The following is a 23,284-nucleotide window of genomic DNA, read 5'->3' as shown; positions in this document are numbered from 1 at the left end:
CCTTAAGGTCTTGACTTCGATTCCCCAACTGGTTGATTACGACTTAAATGAGAGGGCTAGGAGGGTCATGGGTGGTACGGTCCCGTGCTAGTCTCCCTTAAAGTATAGTCATTGGTCTTCGTTGGCTGATGTCCAACGAGAGCCATGAGCACTGTAAGGTATGTTAGGTCGAATCCTTAGTATTAAAAAAAAAAAAAAACACAGTTTTAGATCTAAATTTGTTTGTGGAATTTTTTGTATGACCTATAATGGGTGTGGATTTTTTTTTATCTATATGTTATTTTTTTCAACTGTAAATATATTTGAAAAATTATATTGATAATGAATGTAAACACACACACACATACATACTTGATGGATGCTCCCAATCCTTGTAGCCGAAAATCGATGTAATCTTTACATTGAAGTCAAAACGTTTGATCGTGACATGCCAAGTGCCTCTACTGTGTGGATAAATGGAGGTGGGCCGATGAATACAATTTGACTTATCTTGAAACACCAACTAATTTTATTAAAATGTCAAACGATGCTTTGCTCTTCTACTTTTCACTACTTACTTAATTTAAAATGTAAAACGAATTTGTTTTATGTAAAATTGCACATTCCGTCCTTTAACTTATGTATTTTTCTCAATCAAGTCATGTTGACATCAAAAAATGCCCTAAGTCCTTGACCGTCGACTCAGACTAAAGAAGACCGTGCAGAATGCAATAAATGTAAACTCGCCAACTGTTGAGGGCTTTCGGTTAGCAAGTGTAATTAGTCAACGAAGTGAGTGGTCTTAGCTGATGGAAGATGTAACAAGGAATGACTATTAAGTCTTGGAGCATAGGCGTCCCCAAATGAAGCTGGGTTTAATTACCTGAGGGCCACGACTAACGACTCATGATGAACGGAATGCGATGTAGCTATCTAAATGATGGGGCCAACGATCTTGGATATAATTTGCTTGGGTACGTTGATAGAGCTACGAAGAAGTGAAACTGACATGATCATCAGGTAATGGATGCCACGGACCTCGGAAGCCACTAATAACAGAGGCTGAGCGATGTGGGTTATGACAATCATCGATTAAAGTAATGAGGGACTTCAACGATGATGTTGGACGTGAAGAGTAGCAACCATCCGGTAGGGTGGTTGGGGGTGGTTGTGTCTACGTGTTGATTAATTGTTTGTAAGTACATGTTGCTGAATTTTAGGAATCACGTGGGATGTGTTTGATTTCTTTGTAATCGTTCATAGTAGTCATAAATTTTAGAATTGTAATTTGTGCAAGAGATTGTCAAGCAGTCAATGGATATAAGTCGTTTGATTTTGCTTTCAATTTATCTTTACATTTCAATACACGTTTACACAGCTAAACACGATTGTCTCTAATCTCGGCACTTTTAATTTTCTTATCAATTCCCATTTTAATTCAATGGATTGGATCGAATATTGACCTAAACAGTTCTTATCTAAGACTGCATTAAATTTCATTTATAGAATAACTGGCTCATACTTGGGAAATTGCTCATTCAGTCCTCGCCTCGATTCATATTTCAAATTTTTGTTGGTGGGTTTCATGATCTGAAATCTACCTAAGTAACTACATAAGCGTGGGTCCACATAAAGTAACTACAAGGGTTCGAATAACTGAATATACGAAGAAGAAAACACAAGGGAAAAAAAACACCCACCACAGAAGGAAAAGGGATCAAAGGACTGGAGGAAAATGCAAGTGAATCTGCAACATCAGATTCTCATCTCATCTCATCTCAACGTTGGGGACATGAAGATGAAGATGAAGAAGAAGAGAAGGCCCTCCTTCTCTTATCTCCTTTTCTTTCCTATCCCCATGACCGCGACACAACTTCACGGCACAACATCCGTCGCATTACCAAAGGGAGAAAAGGCAGAGAGATAAAGGAAGGAAATTCGGGAATTGGACCCCCTCCTGCTTCTCCTCTCCTTCATACCTACTGCCTAATACTCCCTCTCTCTGTCTCTGTCTCTCTCTCTCTCTCTTCTTTATTGTATTCCTTCGTCTTGTCTTCAGATCGCCATCCCCACACCACTGAAGAAAGTCTTATCTCCCATTATTCCATCTCCTTTTCACACTCCTCTGAGGCCCATCCGCAGTTTATATTCCACGGTACTCTCTCTCCCTCTCTCTCTTCAATTGCATTCCTCGCAGTGCGTATGTATGTTCACTAGAGCGGAGAAGACGGTGAAATACTTGAGTTTCGTTTAAAGGGGTTCCATCTTATATATATTTCTGGTTAATTCCTTCTTTTGTTAATTATAACCATCGCGTTCCGTTCCGTTCCACTGAGTGTAAAGTGACTCGGTTTCATGCAAAAGAAGGAAACCGCGGTAATTAGTGTGTGGTTAATTTGTTGGTATTGATATCGTCAAATATCCAAGTTTACCGAGAAGTGGTTATCCTATCATTTAATAGTCAAGCCAGTGGTTGGAAAATTTGTCCAATTAGTTCTAAATTTTTTCAATTTTTTTCAAATTTAATTCTAAACATTTGCACAAAATTTAATATAGTCCTATTAATCAATTTTCCACAAGAAGCTAACGTGCCATTCTAATCATTATTGGCCAAACTACGTAGCACACTGCTACGTCCGCTATTTCTGTCGAAAATTTACCAAAATGACTAAATTTGAATTTTGTGAAAAATGGGTTTAGGACTAAATTATCAAAATTAAAAAAGTTTAGGACGTAATTAACATTCATATAATAGGTTTATGACTGATTGGACAATTTTTCCTTCTCTTATGTTTTGAGAATTCTACATGGCATAATATTAAACATGGAGGACATTTTTTAAGAGTCATGTGATGTACATGTTTTTTTCGGTGGGTACGTGAGGCGTAATTTATTGGCAACAAGAAAGGACATACGTCGGAAGTTAGATTAGGCCTTGAATAGTTTTCGGGCTTTGAATACATTTTTGTGGTTGTATTCTATTTATCTAATTGCGAATTCCAATTGTACGACTTTCCTACTTACGAGATATATAATTACATGTTTTGATGAGCATTAAATTAACTAGTATGCTCTCAATCCAGCTACGTATAAGGGAGGGAAGGATTGGGCGCAAAGCATGGCCGGAAAATTCAGCAAGTGCATGTTGCCATGCTGTACAAAGGACTGTTTCCCGGTATGTCCTCTTCCTACTCGCAATCAAATTATATACCCAAAAAAATATGGGTACAGAGAAAAACGAAAAAGAAATGCATGTAAATTTTTACCCCCTTAAAGCGAAATGCCTAATGCATTGTCGTACTAGGCCAAAATTAATTTACTTTTCACAGTAGGAACTTAACTATTAGGTATGATTTTCGTTTCACCAGCCTCCTTCCCTCATTAAGAGTAGTTCTTGATCCACCAATTTTGTTACTCGATTCCTGGTCCGACCTAGAAAGGAGATTCCATCGAGTAGTAATAATTTTTTATTTTTTTTTTCAATTTCATGAACATCATTTTTATTTAGAATATCCACACTCATCAGGTTTGAGATCCTAACCATCGATACTTAGGATTCTTGAGCACTTTCATGCAGCGCCCCCAAGGCAATGTGCTCTCTTTCGGTGATCGAACGTGTTAGGTTAGGTTCATAGAGATGCGTATCATTCAAGCCGGACGAGCGGTGACTGAGGCTTTATCTCTAGAAGCAATGTGAATTGAAGCAGGCTCAACGCCAAAAAGTCTAGCGGAGGACGACAAACGTCTCCCAACTCCCTAAGCTGAAGCCTGTCCCAGATGCCCATACTCAAATTCCATCTATTTCAACTCCTCCTAAATTTTCTCGCATGATGTGCGCTCGTATTCAGACATTTGTGGTAATCAGTGGGGACTTATCCAGACAGGTCAGAACTCCGGCCCTGCTCGTGGATCAACTTGGCCCTTGGGGTCATGGGCGATCGGATTCTATTCCAAGCCAAGTCAAATTGTTTTTTTGTCTTTGATTTGGCTGTCCACATCCCGTTGGCTCATGGCTCTCGTTTAAGCAAACCCCAACCCTATCCGATCCTCGATCGGTCGAAACTTTGAAGAGCATTTCGTTTTCCTTCTGTCCTTTCAAGTCGAGTCTTGACATGACCCTTGCTTGTGACCAGGAGCCAATCCCAATTTCGTCATTTGGTCATCCTATCGTGCCCCCAGATCGAAAGTCAAGGGGCCAGCATTTCATTGGTCTGGACTGAGAATTTTCCATAGATTTCATTAAAGTATTTTCCATAGTGGACTTTGGTTACCGGTGCCCCGGTCTTGGAAGTCCAGTCGGGAGACCACCGTCCCTTTCACACTTTCTTATGACAATATTCAGATGATAATTGAAGAAAGAGACATGGATTGAGTCCGTAGTTCAAACGGCGATGCGTAGTTTACTAGTTTTCCTAGGTTCCGATCAGCCCGAAACACATGCCTTGTCTGCCGTAACTTCTACTTCTTTCCCTCAATCTTCAAGGAGAAGCACGTTTCACGACATGCTTCACATTAGTTTACACAAGGAGCACAAGCAAACCAAGACGATTTGCTCGGATTTTGTCTAGATGAATGTTCAAGACTAGCTCAGCTGATGTTGAATTCAGCTCTAGTTCACTCATACTTGGATTAATATAGTCATGAACTTTATTGAAATGTCTCACATTACCTGATAACGATTTATATACTTTTTATATACACGTAGTCTCCCCCTATTTATAAATTTGTTTTGACTTTCTAACAATGTATTAAAGTCAAATTTTTGCCTCTTTCGTTTGTGCCTCTGCCCAATATTGAAATTTCACGCACAACTCTTGATTGAGTATCCATAATTTTTCTTTTTAAATTTATGAGATTTTAATGCATGGAAGATTAGATATAAAACACATACATATGATCAAGCTCAATTGAGCCACGTTCGAGTTTCTTGATTACTTTTTTGTTATTCGAGTTTTAAGTACATAGTAAGCCAGTCCAATTCTAAATGTCGAAGCTCTGACGGCCAATCAGCTCGGCATGATTGCACCTACGATTTTAGGCTCCTTCTAGGCGTGGTCACGGGGTAAAAATGTTGACCAATTGACATTTACAGGGATTAACGGCGGGCATTTCTTTCTTGACCGTCCTATTTAGTGTGCCTAGCATGTTCATGAACTGATTCACACGAGGGTCAAAAACCAGCAAAGTCGAATCTGAAGTTGGTGATGGGAGCCTGCCTAGTTTTGACAAAACCAACCTTAACGCTTCAATACGCGCTAAACACGCAGCGACTTCAGCTTCTGTTTCATGACCGGCTTCCTCATCTTTTCCGTTCATGAACTTGTTCATTTATAGGTTAATTGATTTATATTTTCATCTTGACAGCCTCTTGGATCCCTCGTTCCCCTTGTCTCCTCTTTCCAAACTTTAATTATTTGGGTTGGCCTCTTCGGTCTATTAAAGAAAGTGGAAAGCGATCAGCCATCCCAATGTGATCTGTTCAACGCGTGACGGCCAATGCCATGATGCATCCTCCCCCTTTGACTTTTTTCCATCGACGCATCCCTGAAGAGTCGAACCCGCGTCTTGGACTGCTTGCTCTAAATTTATTCTAATTTGGGGGTAAATTAGAATATAATTCATAATTAAAAAACCCATCACTTTCTAGAAACATTCAGGATAATTTTAGATCGATTAATATTTTAATTTTGATGATTATTAGTGCCTACTGATTGAATGACCTATTGTACGTCTAGGAAATGGTAGGGCCATCTTTCAAAATTTTTATTCATGTGTGAGAAAGGCTCAATCATGTATCTCTTGAAGTCGCGATGCTTGTTATGGTCAAACGATCACATACGCGAGCTGTCATAAGGATTCCCTTTGAAGGCATTCGATAATTAGAGAAATGTTAGTCATAAAATTTTGTTAATTAATTGTTAAATAGTCGTGTTCTTCGAACACTGGATGAGAAGTCATGAATATATATTTATATAATGAACCCCATGTGGAAGTGATTGTAATGGAAAGTCTGCCAACAAGAGAAAAGGATTTATATAACAAGAATGCAAGTGGAAGACTTCGCAGCGATGGAATAAGGAAATGGAGCTCCTTCAGCTTATGATAATGGTTTTCACATAGCATTACATGTCACGGAGTATAGTTTTGGGTCGCTCTTGCAGTCGCAAGAGAGCATTACAACCGAGTCGGCGACAAAAACCTCTGCCTATGTCGCGGAGATACTACCATAGTTCTGTTCAAGATTTTCGTTTCTCCGTTGAGAATCTACCCCTCTCGTGCTCATCTAACCCATCACAAGCCAACCCAAAGAGACGATGGAAATAAAGAAAATCTTGCGGACCTGATCAACAAAGTAATCATTGCTCGATTAGACCGCAGGCACGGGACAGAGGTCGAGCTGTCTAAGGGGCCCGTGGGTCGGCCACCTCCTCTAGAAATGCAGGGCAGAGGATAGATTTTGGTGGTGGCCGGAGGGTTTTGGTTCTTGTCCGACCTCGGAAGGTAGAGTCTCGCAGACATGGGTGGTTTGGTTCGGTCAAACCCCTGCGATTCCTGCCTTTTCTGTTCATTTTATCCGTTTGTTTATAAGTTTATTAATTCCTAGCTGTACACTTAATCATGGCTCAACGGTTCACGTCTCTTATTTTTCTTCTTCTTTTTTGAATTTTAAATTTTTGGTTTGGCCATTTTGGTCTATTGAAAAAAGAAAGAGGAAAGCTTCATCCAATCTGCTCCGCTTAGGCTTCTAACCACCCTCCTTGTAACACGTGGCAGCCGTGCCCATGATGCGCCCTCCCCTTAGTTGACCTTCTCTCTTCACCGCAGTGTCCGCATCTCAAGGTGCCTCCTCAAATTCATTCCATCCATAGATCATATTAGCATCCCCGTCGGTCGCTCGTAAATAAAATCCATTAATTTTTTTAAAATTCCAAATAATTTGAGATTTGTTGGTATTCTAACATTGATGAACAATATTATTTCATTTACTATCCTAAAATGTTTGATGGCCAATGGCTCTTTTTATAAATGAGAAAATTTTAAATAAAGACTTAAAGCGAAGTCTTTTTTTTCCTACAAAGTAATATTCACAATAGATTTTATCTCAAATGAGAATCTGAAGTGATTAATGTAGTTTCAAATATTAGCTTGAACTCGTCAGTCGGCCAAATCTTTGCTATTTGGCTTGTTTTGACACTAAATTAATGGCAATTTTGTGCAAAATTTGCAAATAGGTAAAGAATGCATAAAACCTTAATAACCAAAAATCCCAAATCGAATTCGGATTAGGGTCTTTGGTGGTTTTTTTCCCCTCCTTTCCTAGGTTCATCGATTTTCCGTCCCAAATCTGGTTCTTGGCTAGATCCAATGGACTTCTTTAACCCTAAAAATTCAATTAAAAATATAGCCCTTGGCTACAATTATTTTGCAGAGGTTGAAGACAAACATAACTTGTTCCCAATTGCAGAATCTGCTCATAAGAATAGGTGCAGCCCAAACTTAGAGCAAAATGCTTGATTGCTGCACGTACTCAATCCATTCGATGGTTTTAACAAGTGGGTTGTACTAACTTATGACCTGCAAATCATAACATATTATATAGTGAAGGACTCCAAACTGCATAAAAAGCTAGAGGATGCGAGGGGGAATTTGTTAAGCAATTAGAAACTTTAGCTAATAGTTTGAACCCCAACAGCATCACAAGCTCCACAATTGGACAATGACTAGCAGGTTGGAAGATATGGAGAAAAACATTTGGCAATTTGGAAGAGTTCATCATGGACAAATCGGGGCCCGGTGATCCGACCGAGGTTAGCTCCCCAAGCCCCGGTCTCCCTAATCCTCCACTCTCCAGCGATTCTTCCAGATCCATTGCATTTTATCCCCGTTCCAGATAATTTGGGATTCATCAATATTCTAACATTGATGATCAGTGCCTGTCAGCTTCTCTGACCTAATATAGCTTTTTAGGAAAATGGTAGGGCCCATCTCCTCCCAATTTCCACTTCCACGGGCGAGACTGAGAGAGTGCTCAATCCCGAATCTGCACGCCTCCAAATCGCAATGTCGATGTCACCGCCGCTTCCACTGCACACCTAGCCCTTCCATATCCAATCGTCGGCTACACCAACGTTTCTACCGGCCAAACAGTTACATTCACGAGCTACCTTCATGATCCCCCCCGAAGCTTTTTTTATTTTATTTGGGGGGTCATTCAATAGTGATAGGATAATTTCTTTTGATAATTTGTCTTCATAATATTCACGAACCCAATTAAATAATTTAAACCTCGTGTAAGAAAAACGCCTATACGGGTTTATGCGGGTCGAGGGGCGAGTGGTCCAAGGTGCCCGTGGGTCAGCCACCCCCGTCTATAAATGCAGTGCGGAAAGATGGGGGCGACAGTAGTTTCTCGTGCGCCGTGGTCTGTTCCCAAAAGGAGAGCTTTTGGTAGTAAGATTTTGTATTGGTTTTGAGTTCTCCTCCGATTTCAGAACCCCGCAGCTTCCGCAGGAATCTCGCATCGAAGGTTCGTCCGGATGCACCCCCTTTTTCACTCTGCAACTGTTCTGCTCTTTTCCTGTGCCGTTTCTGTTCATACCCCTCTCGATCTCTCCGGTCTGTCCAACCAGAACTCGAGTTTTCGATCCTCTTTTTGCCGGTTTCGGGTGCCTTTTCTTTCGTGGCATGTCGGGTTCTCTCGGTCGCGACCGTTGATCCTAAACTGTGGGAGGACTTATGAAGAGGCTCGGTCTCTGATCGATCGTGCCTCGGCAATCTCTGTCGGTGCCTGACGATCAGAGTCCTGAGGATAACCCGATCGCGGCCGGAGTAGCGGCCGGAGTAGTGTTTAACGAAAATCAGAATTATGCGGGGAGAATCCCGTTTTGACTTTTTTTTTTTCCGGTGATGCTCGCAGGAGGAGGACATGGCTAACGACAAGTACGAGGAGGCCATCGCAGAGCTGTCGAAAATTCTCAGGTGCGAACGACGCTCCGTTTTCCGAGCCTGAACTCTCTCTCTCTTCTCTCTCTTTCTCTCCTCTTCGTTATTTTACCTATAAAAGCTGTCCTGAAGCGTCATTTCCGATCTCACGCCTCGCGACACGGAGTTATCTTTGTCCGATCCTGCGAGCCTACTCCCCCCCGCCCCCGACCCACGCGTTTGTAGTAGTTGGGAGCCTTCGCGACGCGGGGCCCACGGTTAGGCCCGTGTGGCGTGGCTTCTTTTGACTTTTTCCGTTCTCTTTTAACGGACGATGGATGGTGACATTCATGGTGACGACGACGACGACGACGATCTGACGGCTTTTTTCGGCGGTTTCTACTTTCTTGGATTTCAGCGACAAGTGCGAGCTCCAGGGCCCCGCCGCCGCGAAGATCAAGCAGATAACGGCGGAGCTGGTGGCTACCAGCAACGGCAACGGGTTCGACCCGCTCGAGAGGATCAAGTCCGGGTTCGTTCGCTTCAAGAAAGAGAAATTCGAGTAAGTAAGAGGCAGGGCGGAAGCATCGTTTCCTCAGTCCCTTCGAATATGCTCAGTTTCTCTCCAATTATTGTTGGTTGTCGCTGGAAAGCAGTTTGTGGACCTTTGAGCATTTTGTTTTGCATAGAATTCTATGAATGACATCTACATGACCTTCAAAAGAAAAGACTTTCACTCGGTTTGTGGACCTCTTTGAGCATCTCATCTGCATGCAATTCAATAAATGACAAGTACATGACCTTGAAAGAAAAAGTCGTCTCTTGAGTAAGAAAATGACACTAAAAGAATACTTAATTACGTCTGTTGAATTGATGCCTGATGGTTTGAGCTTTCTTTTTCCTTATTTTTCAGGAAGAATCCTGCTTTGTATGGCACTCTTGCAAAGGGACAGAGTCCTAAGGTTTGTATTTTGTCGAAATGATTTCTTTTCCTTTTTGATTGTTGCTTTGATGGAATCTCCAACCATGTGACGAGAAAATTTGTATCAGGAGCAATCTAACATATGAGTAATAGAAGGATTGAGGAACTAGTTGAAGTCCTGATCATAAAATAGTTCTCTTTTTTTTTTTTTTTTCTGAGCTATGTTATGTTTAAAATCTATCGAATCATTCCTCGTTACGAGGATGGAAGTCGACTGGTGATAATTTTCGGTCAAGCTTAGCTCATGGGATTTCCATTTCACACATGCGTGTCATGAGTGCAGTTCCTGGTGTTTGCGTGCTCGGACTCGAGGGTGTGCCCGTCGCATATCCTCGACTTCCAACCGGGAGAAGCATTCATGGTGCGAAACATCGCCAACATGGTACCTCCATACGACCAGGTTAGTCCAAAAACTGGAAGTACCTGCCCCCTGTACCTTTCATTCTGTATTGCCTTGGGTTTATCAGTTCTTATTGATTTGCCCGCCAGAGTCGGTAATCCTGATTTTGACTCCTGGGGTTTAACTGTTGCAGAATAAGTACTCCGGAGTGGGGGCGGCCATTGAATATGCGGTCCTGCATCTGAGGGTGAATACAATAAAGAACTGCCTCTCTCTTTTCTTAAAAATCAACTTTATCGTCACTTATACTCTTTGACATCGTCAAAGGATGCTCCTTTATCTTTCTTTTTCTTTACTCTTTTTTTTCTTTAACCAATTTTTTTTTGGGTTTTCCTGTTTGTGGTGGTCGATGATTCTTGGCGTCTGGCCATTCGAGTGTCGCCCACATTTTTTGCTACGCTACCAACCACGAACTAAACGAAGTCGATGACTCCCAAACCCTTTAAAAATAGAGAGATTCCAGCATAATTGCTTTATAGCCTAGACAAGCTGGCTAGGTTGCTTCTCTTTTTTAGCACTTGCATGAAAATCGAAGTTTACCGATTCCTTTTCATAGGCTTTGGAATAAATTTTGTGAAATTGAGGCAGTGACGCGCCTGGACCCATTGAAATTTTACTCACCGTTCCATTTGATGACGTACCAAAGGGGTTGGCATCCAAGAATTTATACACTAATCTATGGATTTCATGTGTATTTTCCTTGTTTCTTCCGCCCTTGCTCCCCCTTCCCGTTGACAATTTTTTTGCAAGGTTTTCTTTATTCCAAGTTTCCGACTCCGTCATGGTTTGTGATTTTGAATAAGAAGTTTGAGAAGTGGGGAATTAATTGTACTTCAGGTGGAGAACATTGTGGTGATCGGACACAGCTGCTGTGGAGGAATAAGGGGCCTCATGTCCATCCCAGACGATGGAGCCACTGCTAGGTAATGCAACTCTATTTTGCTATCCTAGGTGAACTATACAAGTGAACAAACTACATACTTATCCTGACACAAATGTGTTGAAAACGGCTCCTTGATTTGCCAAGTTGCTGCTCAGTGCATTAAATATCAGGATAGGCTTGCTGGATCATGATTTATCAGTTGCTAACTGTGACTATATCTCATTCTTACGAAATGCAAATGGATTCTTCAGTGAGTTCATCGAACATTGGGTTAAGATATGCTCGCCCGCCAAGACCAAGGTGAAATCGGATCACAGCAAATTGACCTTCGCGGAGCAATGCGGACACTGTGAGAAGGTTACTCTCTCTCTCTCTCTCTCTCTCACGCACAGAGATACAGAGTTTGTCAATGATCACTTTATTTATGTCGTTCCAACTTCCATATGATGGAGGTAAACCAAAGTGATTCCTGGAGCTTTAACAAGAGGCGCCTGCCCCCATGGTTGGGATGCAAAAGTTAATAGTTTTTCAGTCAGCTGAAGTCTGAATTATTTATTCGGAAATACGAACTAACCTATTGAAACTCTGTATCAAATTTCTTGAGCCTCTGAAAGAACATTGAACGAACGCATTCCTACCGTGACATGAGTCCTTGGCCTGGATTTTGAAACGCACTTACTGGTGTTCAAACATTCAACAGAGCGATCTGTGAACTTGTGACTCACTCAAGAAAACTGTTTCTTTCGAGTGCAGGAGGCAGTGAACGTGTCGTTAGGCAATCTTCTGACCTATCCTTTCGTGAGAGAGGCCGCAGTGAAGAAAACCATCGCGGTGAAGGGAGCGCATTATGACTTTGTCAAGGGAACGTTCGAGCTCTGGGATCTCGACTTCAAACTCTCGCCGGCTCTCTCTGCATGAGCAGAAGAAGAAGAGATGGATCGATAGGTCTACATGTGTAATCTCCGTATACCTCTATCTGGTCCTCGTTTCTGTAAGTTTTCTCTTTGGTGTGGACGCTGTATATGTCCTCGAGTTGACGAATAAAACACATCTTCATGTAGACGCTAAATTGACGTTTTTCTTGAATCAATCAAGGCTCGAAACGATGAGCCAGAGGTATTTCATGAAAAGAGAGTGCGTCGGTGTTCTTTACCTAAGTTCCATTTCTCCAGGAGTAAGCAGGAATCACATATCGCAAAGACAGGTTGCTGATTTGGGATTTTGATCTTGCCTGATCGACAACGTTCGAGCTCGTTCACGAATTCAGAAAAAAGAACCTCAAGGATCACTTCACGCATTTTCCTGTTCCGACATGGCCGGCGGGTCGAGTCCAAGATTTGGAGCCACTTGTCCAAGGCCCATGCCCCGCACAAATTTTCGATGTAGCCCAGTCCTTTTACACGACTGGCTCGAGAACATCGCTTGAAGCCGTTGATGGCGCATGAACGAGAAAATTGCGAGGATAAAAATAGTGAGTTACAATTAGGGAGAATCGACTTCCCAATCTTTAGCATGAAGTGAGCACACAAGATTACTCAACTATCAAGATTTCACTAGTTATAAGTTAAAAAAATAAAAAATGATATGTATTCTCAAGATGTTAAGTTTGCTAAACAAATCCAAATTTCTGGTAGATTCAAGAAATGGCCAATTCCAAGTATAACCAGTTCAGTTTCTAGTTCTAGTTGTTGAGATTCAGGACTTATAGTGTGGGTTTCAGGTTTTAATCTTTGAATTGACCCACCCTAAAACCAATTAGCTCTAATAAATTACACTGATTTAGCTGTCAAGATAGTGATTTTTTTTTTTAACAGAAAGATAGTGATTGGGTATAATTGAAATGATAAGCATTGGGGTTTGGGCTCAATGACGTTGACACATCGTGCGATGGTGGAGTTTTGCACAACCCAAAACAATCCCTCCGTGGTGGCTCAGTTAGGTAGGCGCTAGACTTCCATTAAGGAGATCTAGTGTTCGAAGCTCCTGCAAGGAACGCAAGTTGCAGGAAAGTTAGTTTTGAGTCTCTTGGCGATTTATTCAGTGGCACGTGTGTGGTTGTTAACGCGTGTTGCCTCAGTGGTTTATCTCCGACTGCTGGCTGTACAGAGTTCCCTGGGTCACAAAAAAAAAGAAAAAAAAACTTCCGTACTGAAATTTGAAATGGTGGAGTTGTGCGACGGTGGGGTTTTTGTCACGACCCTGGCTCAATGACGTTGATGCATCAACGTCACCGTTGCACGACCACTTCGTACTAAAATTTGTCACGACAACTTGGAACTTTGTCGAATGGTCCGCTAATCATTGACCGGACTTCTAAGTTACACTCGACGACCTTATCGACGGATTGGTCTTAGGAAGATGTAAGACCTTAGAATCGATGGCGAACCGGTACAGAAACCAAATGATAACTAAGCCGAAACGAAACTAGAGGTGCCGCCACATCTGGTCGAGAGAGTAACTGTCTATAACGAGGTCCTCCAGTCCCACGTTACTTAGCTCGAAATATCTGTCGCTAGATAACATGGGAGATCCAAGCCAAACGCGGTGATCCCTCATCCACTCCTCACCATCGCTACCTTCACTTCCCGTAAGAAAATTTTCCCTCATCAAGACGTCTCCGACTTCGGCATCGTCAGCACCAGTGTTACTCATTGTGCTCCGACAGGGAGGGAGCCTATCACAGTTACCTGCATTCGAATCGTTGATGGGGTGATGGTGATCGGTGGTTTCCTGTTCTTCTTGAGCTCGATACTCGGGCTTGGGATCGCTTCTCGGGCGTTTGAAATTTCCGGTCCCAAGCTTCTTGAACAAGTGGGTGTTCCAGTGGTTCTTCACTTGGTTGTCCGTCCTACCGGGGACCCTTCCCGCTATCAGTGACCACCTGCATAATAGGCAGTCAATGTGTTCACTCATCGCAATCTTTCATATGATGAAGAACATGTATCGCACCCTAGGCGAGAATTAAAGCAATGTGGATATCTTATTTTGCTATAGGTCTATGCATATTATTATATTTCTTTTGCTAAAATTCGCGTGACGACAAGATTTAGAACAATATAACAAATATAGTCTTAGATCCGCGCAACGTGCTAGCATCGTACTAGTATGAGATAGAAACACACGCAACCTGTTTCCAAGGAGTTTATGGAGTCGGACGATGAGGTCGTCCTCCTCCTCGGAGAATTTGCCGCGCTTCACGGCAGGGCTCAGGTAGTTCAGCCACCTCAATCTGCAGCTCTTCCCATGTCGCTTGAGGCCTATGCCGGCCGAGAAGAGAGAGAGAGAGAGAGAGAGGAGGGAGAGAAAAACATGTGAAATCGGTCACGCAATGCAAAATAGAAGCGTATCAGAATAGCAGCGGGGAGAAGGAGCAAGATGGAACGAAGAATCAACCGGTGAACTTCGGAATGCGGTTCCAGCGACCGGGTCCGTGGACCCTGATGTGGTCGAGCAGGAGCCTGTCTTCTTCCTCTGTCCACAGCCCTTTCCTGTGAAGACTCTCCCCCGCTTCCGCTCCCATACCTCGCGCGCAGAGAGCGAAAAGGCGTGGATCTCTCTTTAGCGGACAGAAACGGAGGGCGGTGGCGACGGGACTTGGGGGAACGAGGGGCGGATATATGGGACTGCCCCCAAAGGAAGCATGCCAGTGCTGGATAGCGACTTAACTTTCCAGTCCTGACGAGGAAACCATTTTGGACTCTCATGTGGATTCCATTTTTGCTCCTCTCGTCATGACTTGACTTGAGCCAACACTGATGTTTTTCGCGACGACCGCACAGTCGCGCAGGCGGAGTTTAAACTCTCCTGTCCCCTTCCCCCACCAGTTGTCACCTCGCCTTTCTTCCCTTCCTCCTCCTCCTACTTCCTCATTAATCACTCAACGTTCAGCGCCGAGTACAATCAATGGCTCTCCATCAATTGCCTGTGTCCACGTACAGTACGATCTCACCACGCAAGACCCGTTGGATATTTCGCCAGTTCCGAAAATCCAAAAGCCATTCTTTTGGGTATGATTTGTGAATTGATTTGATTCTCGGGAAAATTCTGAATAAGGACTCAAAGTAAATCTATTTTTTTTCAAATAATGACCTAAAATAAATCTTGTGTCATATAAAAACTTGAAGTGAACTCATTGTTTTCAAATAAGATGTATTTTGTGTCAAATAAGGCTCCGAAGTGATCAAATTAATCTTTATTGAGAACCTTAATTCATCGGCAGATATTTTCCGGCAATTAAAATAGGGGCAATTTTGTCGAAATTTGTTATTGGAAAAAAAGGAAAAATTATAAATTAATTAAGTTTAGGCTATTCATTTAGATGTTTACATTTTCTTCTTTCTTCTCCCTCGCTGCTCCTCAAGCAAATCATTACCTAGTCATCATCGTGACTCGATTCTCGTTGCTCCTTGCCTTGACCGGTGGAGAATTTGGGTCTCCGTAAACAAAGAAAGAAGCATGTGGTTTTCTTCTTGTTTTTGCGAGAGATGGGTACAAAGAATGGGAAGAACTTCGGTCTTTGACTTTGCAGAGAATGGGTACAAGGAATGGGAAGACTCTAGAAAACCTAGGGCTTTTTTATTTATGCTTTAGGATTTGTTAATTTTCTTTATATTTTTGTTGAACAAAATTGCCCAAACTTCGATCGTTAGAAATGTCACATGAATATTTGGCTGACCAGCAAGCTCAAGTTCTTATTTAGAATTGATTCAATTACTTTGGGTCCTTATTTGAGATAATTGGTCTACTTTAGGTTTTTATCTGACACAAAGTTTATTTCGGGTCATTATTTGAGAAAATTGGTCAACTTCAGGTCCTTATTAGAATTTTCCTTGATTCTTTTCTTTATTAACCCTCTCATTCATTTGTCTATATAGAGAATCTCCATAGGGCAATCACAACATACCTAACATAAGAAAGTTCTTTCTTTTCTTTCATTTTATTTGCTGGTTTTTTAGTGTGACTTTGTTCCCATTCAATCTAGTATTCTGTCTGGAGTAAAGAGAAGATCCAACAAAAACAAAAAAAAAACCGTTACGCTGAATTTCGTGTTTTGAGAAGCGAAATTATTCTTGAGATGGTGTTTGCATATCTCAGCTATTTAATCTTATTTTCCATCTTCTTTTGACAACAGATTTTCCAACGATCTTAAGGACAAGGCGGATCCCCAATAATCAGGTCGCCTTACATATTTGATCTTATTGTCCATCCTCTTTTGACAGCAGATTCTCCAGCAAGTTCTTCACGTGCTGGCTCCTTTAACTCGGGGTGTTTTTTTGTGCATCATCGATAACATTCCACTCCACTCGAACCCCAGAAGATCTTTCGTAAAATCGACTTTAGACGGAGACAAAATGGCTTTGAACGAGAGACAAATCAGGGATGGCTCGTCCTCGAGCGCTGTCGACTGCCGTTTGGACCAGGGCAGTGCGTCCGAGTTGTTGCTTTCAAGCATCTACCCCACACCAAGGTTGCTCGATCCGTCCCTGTCACTTCCCTCTTCTCCGTGCATACGCATTAACTTCCATTTCTCCTGCTGCTCCGTAGTTTAAGAAACATACCTACCGTGAACATCTAGTGTCAGCTAGCACTCGAATGCCTGGTTCGACCAGATTGGTGAAGAAAAATCTATTAGATGATGCACGACAACCTCGGGCCGCTGAGCTATGGAGAAGAGAGAGAAACCTCTCAAGGTCGACTGGTTCTCGTCTAATTGTCGAAACGGGAAAAAAGGTATGTGGATATCAGCTTAACGTTAGCGTACAAATAGTCCACTGTCGAGAAGAAGAGAAGAAGGGGAGATTGATGAATGCAGCTGAGCAGCACCTGTGGTCCACTGTTCGGTGTGAATGTAGTTGATAGAAAATATCGAAGCGTGGTGATCAGAACTGCGCACTGAAATTTGGTAGTTGAGAAATAAATGAGAGGATTGTCGCGAGAGTAATTAGTTCGACGACAAAAACCGTGGCCCCCATAAATTTGGAGTGATCCAGACACGCAGGACAAGGTGCTATTTTTATTGCCTCTACTCATGTGACGAGACTTGCTTAGGTCCGAAACCATCGTAGCTGTGGGTCTCGTAGGTCTCGAATGGCCCGCGATCGTGCGGGGCCATTCATGCCGAATCCAGTCTAGTGGAGCCGGGTTCGGGCGAGTCTTGTTTCAGTCTACACGATTCCGTAAGATGATGACCAACCTTACCTCGCTCGAAACCTTCGAATGATGTAGATTGTGGTGCCCCCCGTCGGCACTGAAATCTGCTGAAAATGATGATGCGAAGATGACCGGTTGAAAAAGAGGATTGGATGATCGCGAAAGATTAGGGGACGAGAGCTTGGCCGGAATGCTAGTATGCAACGGAGAGTGGTGAAGAAGCAGATGAAGTAAATCTGAATTTCTGGCTCGTTTTCAATGCATTAAAGAGTATGGCTTTGAGGTGACCAAAAAGAGAGAAAAGTGAGAGCGAGAGCAGCGAGTAGGTTCACACGTACACAGACAATGAATTCTTCCATTTGGCTTAGAAAACTTGAGCCTGGAAACGACGAGGATGCGATTGACTTAACCAACAACTTGCAGGAAAGAGAAAAGTACATAATATTCGAAGAGGACCAGCCAAGTCCTGGCCAGAAGCCTTCGTCCATTGTGATGTCTTTATCGTCGGCATCGACTAGACACGGACTACTCTGTACTAGAAGCCCACGATGTTTTTTGGAGTACTCTCGTAATTGCAGTGTTAAATTATTGATCCAATTTTCTAGAAATTTCAAGATAAATTTGAACTAGAAAATTCAAGAATAATTCTAGAAGAATCTATGGAATTATCTCTGCAAATGGCAGAGATTTTTGCCTTAAAAAAGTCTATTGTTCAAGAAAAAATTGTAAAAGAAAAATCTAGAAGATGGGCCATAAGTCGGTGGAGTGCCCCTATAAATAGGAAAGGAGGGGGGGAGCATAGAAGACTTGCTGAGCAAAAAGGTAAGCTCCTCTCCTTCCCTTTGTGCTATAATAAACAAAAAATAAAAGTTCCTTTTTGCCCTTGTACTTCTCTTCCACTCTCTTTTACACATTATTTTCGCTCCGTTTGTTTCGCGGAAAATAACTTCCTGAAAATATTTTCCCTGGATTTCCAAAGTGTTCGGTGGACGGAAAATTCATAGTCAAGGAAAATATTTTCCGGTCAACGGAAAATTCTCTCTGACTTTGAGGAAAATGTTTTCCTTTTTGAAAAGAGGAAAACATTTTCCTGGCCTCTCACGCTCGCCCTCGCGCTCCTTTTTCTTCTCATTTTTGCACTCTCGCTTAGGGTTTCGATCTCCTCCTCCTCCTTCGGCGCGACGATGGGCGAAGCATCCCTCATTCTCCGCCCTCCCGCCGCTTCTGCCCGCCTGCTCCGGCCGCGGCACTCCGCTTCCCCGGCGGTTCGAAGCCGCTCGGGAGGATCCGGCTCAAGAGGGAGCACAGCGGCGGCGGAGCTCGCGGCTCGCCGGATCTGCGGCGGAGCTCGCGGCTCGGGTGATGCAGAGGTCGCGGATCTAGCGGCGGAGCTCGCGGCTCGCCGATCCAGGCGAGCTCGAGCTCTGTCGCCAGATCCGGCGAGCTCGGGTGAGATCGGCCGAGCCTCGAGCTCGCCGGATCTGCGCGAGCTCGCGGCTCGGGTGATGCGGAGGTCGCGGATCTAGCGGCGGAGCTCGCGGCTCGCCGATCCAGGGCGAGCTCGAGCTGTCGCCCATCCGGCGAGCTCGGGTGAGATCGGCCGAGCCTCGAGCTCGCGGATCAGCCACCGGGTCTTGGTCGGCCGGCGGGCCATCGTCGGGCGGAAGGAGGTGGCGGCGGAAGGAGGAGGAAGAAGGAGGAGGAAGGAGGCGACGGCAGAGGAAGGAGGAAGAAGGAGGAAGGAGGAAGGAAAAGAAAAGAAAAAATAAAAATTTCGATTTTAAAAATATAAATAATTAAAAAAATCATTTAAAAAAAATATAAATAAATAAAATAATTTTTTTGGTCATTTAAAAATATTAAAATTCAATTTTTGATAAATTTTCCCAAATAATTAAATGAGCTAACGAATGGTGGAAAATATTTTCCATTGAAATTTTAGATTTTGGCCGAACACCGGAAAATAGAGTCATTTTCCCTGGAAAATGACTTCCGAAAATATTTTCCTGAAACATGATATTTTCCGCGAAACGAACGGAGCCTTTCTATTATTACTTTGTCCTTGCCCACTTTGTTCTTAGTTCATTTGCTCTCTTGATAATTCACACATAAAACACACTTGCAGACATATTAAACACACACTTTTGCAAATACCAACAGTGATATCAGAGCTAGGTTTTTGGTTGGTATTGGGCGTCTGTCCTACCTACCCATTCCTAAAACTACCCTTCCAAATACCCACTAACTAAACCATGGCCAACTCTACCTCATCCTCATTTCCCATCCCCATTTTTTTATGGGAAAAAATGACTACATTCTTGATGGCCCAAGACTTATGGGACATTGTGGAAAAATGTTGCAAGGCTCCGCCAGAAGGTGCAAGTGTTTCAAAGGATCAATTACAAAAGGATGCAAGGGCACTATACTTTATCCAGCAAGCACTCTCGGAAACCATATTTTCAAGAATAATTGGAGCAAGAACTGCAAAAGGGGTTTGGGATATACTACGAGAAGAATTTCAAGGATCGGAAAAAGTACGCACTATTCGCCTTCAAATTCTGAGAAGAGATTTTGAGAATTCTAAAATGAAAAATTATGAGACCGTACAAGAATATTGTGGAAAATTAAAGGAACTAGTTAATCGAATGAGAACCTATGGAGATGGGATAATTGATCAAAGGGTTGTTGAGAAAATATTAGTGTCACTTACCAAAAAATACAACTCCATAGTTATAACTATAGAAGGAACTAAGGACTTGACGACCCTATTAGTGAGTGAATTAATTGGCTCTCTAGAAGCACATGAGAAAAGACTAATGGCACAAGATGAAGATTCAGTTGAAAATGCCTTTCAGTCTAAAGTAAATATACGGTCTCATCAATCTAAAAATGGTGGAAGGAGCTCATGGAAAAATAAAAAAGGAGGAAAAACTATAAAAAAGGAAAATTATCCACCTTGTGGTATTTGCAAGAAAACAAATCATTTGGAGAAGGATGGCTGGTTTAAAAATAAAAAACAATGCCGCTTTTGTAAAAGATATGGCCACATAGAAAAAGATTGTCGCTTGAAAACAAATAATCGAGCAAACTATGTAGTAGAAAAGGAAAGTGAAGAGAATACATTCTACGCAGGCCAAGCAGCAAATGGTAATAAAAATGAAACATTGTACATTGATAGTGGGTGTAGCAATCACATGACGGGGGACGAATCTATATTCATTGATATTGATAAGTCAGTGAAATCCGAAGTAAAGTTGGGCAATGGTGCATTAGTAGATGTCAAAGGAAAAGGCACCATCGCCGTGGAAATGAATAAAGGCCCAAAATATATATGTAATGTATATCTAGTCCCTCGTCTTGCACAAAATCTCTTAAATGTGGGACAAATGATACAAAGTGGGTATTCTCTATATTTTAATAGAGATGCCTGCATTATCTATGATAAATATAAAAATGTCATTGCCTCTGTTAAGATGGAAAATAAGAATTTTCCTATTCGATGGAAATATGTCAAAGATATAGCCATGAAAGCTCAACTTGATGATTCATGGCTATGGCATTGAAGATTTGGTCACTTCAATTTTGCTGGGCTAAAAAATCTCCATCAGAAAAATATGATGAGAGACTTTCCAGCTATTTTAGAAATTTCAGATGTTTGTGAAGGCTGTCTTCTTGGAAAACAATAGAGACAATCCTTCCCATCTGGAGGTGCATGGAGAGCTAAGAAGCCATTGGAACTTGTCTACACGGACGTGTGCGGTCTGATGAGGACACCTACGCCTAGTCAAAATAAATATTTCATCCTATTCATTGACGATTATACAAGAATGACATGGGTATACTTTCTTCGAGAAAGATCAGAGGTTTTCTCTATCTTCAGAAAATTCAAGAGCCACGTCGAGAATCAAAGTGACAAAAGAATCAAAGTCCTAAGGAGTGACAGAGGCATAGAATACAATTCAAAGGAGTTTAATAAATTTTGTGAAGATGAAGGAGTCCATCATCAACTAACTGTTGGCTACGCCCCAGAGCATAACGGAGTAGCCGAAAGAAAAAATAGAACCGTCATGGAGATGACAAGGTCCATGCTAAAGGAGAAAGGCCTTTCCAACACTTTTTGGGCAGAAGCAGTTTATATTGCTGTATACCTATTAAATAGGTGTCCAACTAAAGTAGTTCAAAATAAAACTCCAATCGAAGCATGGAGCGGACGGAAGCCTTCAGCAAAGCACCTCAAGGTATTCGGATGCATATGCTACATCCACATCACTGCTCAAAAAAGGAGTAAGCTAGATGAAAAGACAGAAAATGGAATATTCCTTGGCTACAGTGACTGATCAAAAGGCTATTGGGTTTACAACCTAAGAACTAAGAAGCTTATGATTAGTCAAGACGTCGAGTTCGACGAAAATGCTGCATGGAATTGGGAGGACGAGAAAATTGAGAAGAAGTACATCACCTTGCCAGACATACCACCTGCTCAAGAGGAGTCAACATCACAAGAAGAAGGAGAAGTACCGGATTCCACCACTCACGACATAACTCCACCAAGCTCTCCAAGAGTGATGCAAGAAGAATCTACTCCAGAGTCTCCAGTACTAAGGTAAAAGCCCCTAGAAGAATTTATGACACATGCAACTTTGCTATTTTGGAACCAGAAAGCTACGAACAAGCATCCAAAGATGAAGTCTGGATAAAAGCCATGGAGGAAGAGATCAAGATGATCGAGAAAAATGAAACTTGGGAGCTTGTCAATTGACCCGATGACAAAGAGATCATTGGCGTCAAGTGGGTCTACAAGACGAAGCTCAACGCGGATGGATCAATCCAGAAGCACAAAGCAAGGCTTGTGGCAAAAGGATACTTGCAACAACCAGGTATCGACTATACTGAAACTTTTGCCCCTGTCGCTCGCCTTGATACTATTCGAGCACTCATAGCCCTAGCAGCACAAAAAGAATGGAAGATCTATCAACTAGATGTGAAGTCGGCATTTTTAAATGGATATCTTCAAGAAGAAATATATGTGGAACAACCACAAGGCTTTACTGTAATAGGCCAAGAAGAAAAAGTTCTCAAACTCAAAAAAGCCTTGTATGGGTTAAAACAAGCACCACGTGCGTGGTATAGTAGAATCGATGAGTACTTCATCAAGCAAGGATTCAGGAGGAGTATGAGTGAGCCGACACTCTACATCAAGACCCAAGGTAAGTCCGACACTCTCATTGTCTCTCTATATGTAGATGATCTCATATATATAGGAAATAATGAGACAATGATCCAAGAATTCAAAAAAGAAATGATGAAGACTTTTGAGATGACGGACTTGGGCTTGATGCATTACTTCCTTGGCATCTAGATTGACCAAAACGAAGGAGTGTTTATCTCGCAGAAAAAATATACCAAGAATCTTTTAAAGAAATTCAAGATGAACTTTTGCAAAGCAGTTTCAACTCCGCTCATGACAAATGAGAAACTATTGAAAGAAGATGGAGCAAAAAAAGCTGATGCCTCCCTCTACAGAAGTCTGATTGGTAGTATGCTATATCTCATTACTACACGACCGAATATTATGTATGCAACAAGTCTACTATCACGGTTTATGCAGAGTCCAAGCCAAATTCATTTTGCAGCAGCCAAGAGAATTCTAAGATACTTACGAGGAACCACTGATTATGGAATTTGGTATCAACCTAGTGTAATAACTAAGTTGATCGGTTATACTAATAGCGATTGGGCAGGATCATCTGATGACAGGAGGAGCACCACTGGTTATGCATTCATATTAGGTTCTGGAATGTTTTCATGGATATCTAAAAAACAAGACTCAGTGGCACAGTCTATTGCAAAAGCTGAATACATCGCAGCTGCTATGACCGCCGGTCAAGCAATATGGTTTCAAAAAATTCTAGAAGACATTAGAGAAGCACAGATGGAATCAACTCCAATACTTTGCGACAATAAGTCT

At 42.1% G+C, this 23,284-nt stretch overlaps 2 protein-coding genes across 3 annotated transcripts; one reads left to right on the top strand and one right to left on the bottom strand.

Moving 5' to 3' along the window:
* Positions 1 to 1,839: 1,839 nt before the first annotated feature.
* On the top strand, positions 1,840 to 12,296 carry LOC104433533 (carbonic anhydrase 2). 2 transcript variants are annotated; one of them, XM_018869094.2, is made up of 10 exons: positions 1,840 to 2,134; positions 3,063 to 3,154; positions 8,897 to 8,958; positions 9,320 to 9,463; positions 9,815 to 9,863; positions 10,167 to 10,283; positions 10,417 to 10,470; positions 11,121 to 11,206; positions 11,418 to 11,523; positions 11,920 to 12,296. In XM_018869094.2, exons 2-10 carry the CDS (start codon positions 3,098 to 3,100, stop codon positions 12,082 to 12,084), a joined length of 840 nt encoding a protein of 279 aa, XP_018724639.2. In that variant the 5' UTR covers positions 1,840 to 2,134; positions 3,063 to 3,097; the 3' UTR covers positions 12,085 to 12,296. The 2 variants fall into 2 exon arrangements, with proteins under 2 accessions (XP_018724639.2, XP_010044623.2); XM_010046321.3 differs by lacking the exons at positions 1,840 to 2,134; positions 3,063 to 3,154 and adding an exon at positions 8,346 to 8,506.
* A 1,108-nt stretch (positions 12,297 to 13,404) lies between these two features.
* On the bottom strand, positions 13,405 to 15,010 carry LOC104433534 (transcription factor WER). The gene is made up of 3 exons (XM_010046322.3): positions 14,560 to 15,010; positions 14,294 to 14,423; positions 13,405 to 14,047 (listed from the first exon to the last, which is right to left on the bottom strand). The coding sequence occupies exons 1-3, from the start codon at positions 14,684 to 14,686 to the stop codon at positions 13,591 to 13,593; spliced, it is 714 nt and encodes a 237-aa protein (XP_010044624.2). The 5' UTR covers positions 14,687 to 15,010; the 3' UTR covers positions 13,405 to 13,590.
* Between the last annotated feature and the right edge of the window lie 8,274 nt (positions 15,011 to 23,284).

The sequence above is a fragment of the Eucalyptus grandis genome, chromosome 2, assembly GCF_016545825.1.
Source record: "Eucalyptus grandis isolate ANBG69807.140 chromosome 2, ASM1654582v1, whole genome shotgun sequence".
Classification (NCBI taxonomy): domain Eukaryota; kingdom Viridiplantae; phylum Streptophyta; class Magnoliopsida; order Myrtales; family Myrtaceae; genus Eucalyptus; species Eucalyptus grandis.
Note: the sequence above shows the minus strand (reverse complement) of the source record. Positions and strands in the feature narration are given on the sequence as shown.

What these genes read in the sequence shown, in the direction of transcription:
- LOC104433533 (XM_018869094.2), top strand. Translation starts at nt 3,098, where the DNA reads ATGGCCGGAAAATTCAGCAAGTGCATGTTGCCATGCTGTACAAAGGAC. An exon ending in GTACAAAGGACTGTTTCCCG is followed by an intron (nt 3,155 to 8,896) that starts GTATGTCCTCTT and finishes TGATGCTCGCAG; the next exon opens with GAGGAGGACATGGCTAACGA. An exon ending in ATGCGGTCCTGCATCTGAGG is followed by an intron (nt 10,471 to 11,120) that starts GTGAATACAATA and finishes ATTGTACTTCAG; the next exon opens with GTGGAGAACATTGTGGTGAT.
- LOC104433534 (XM_010046322.3), bottom strand. Translation starts at nt 14,686, where the DNA reads ATGGGAGCGGAAGCGGGGGAGAGTCTTCACAGGAAAGGGCTGTGGACA. An exon ending in CCGCATTCCGAAGTTCACCG is followed by an intron (nt 14,424 to 14,559) that starts GTTGATTCTTCG and finishes CGGCCGGCATAG; the next exon opens with GCCTCAAGCGACATGGGAAG. An exon ending in CATAAACTCCTTGGAAACAG is followed by an intron (nt 14,048 to 14,293) that starts GTTGCGTGTGTT and finishes CCTATTATGCAG; the next exon opens with GTGGTCACTGATAGCGGGAA.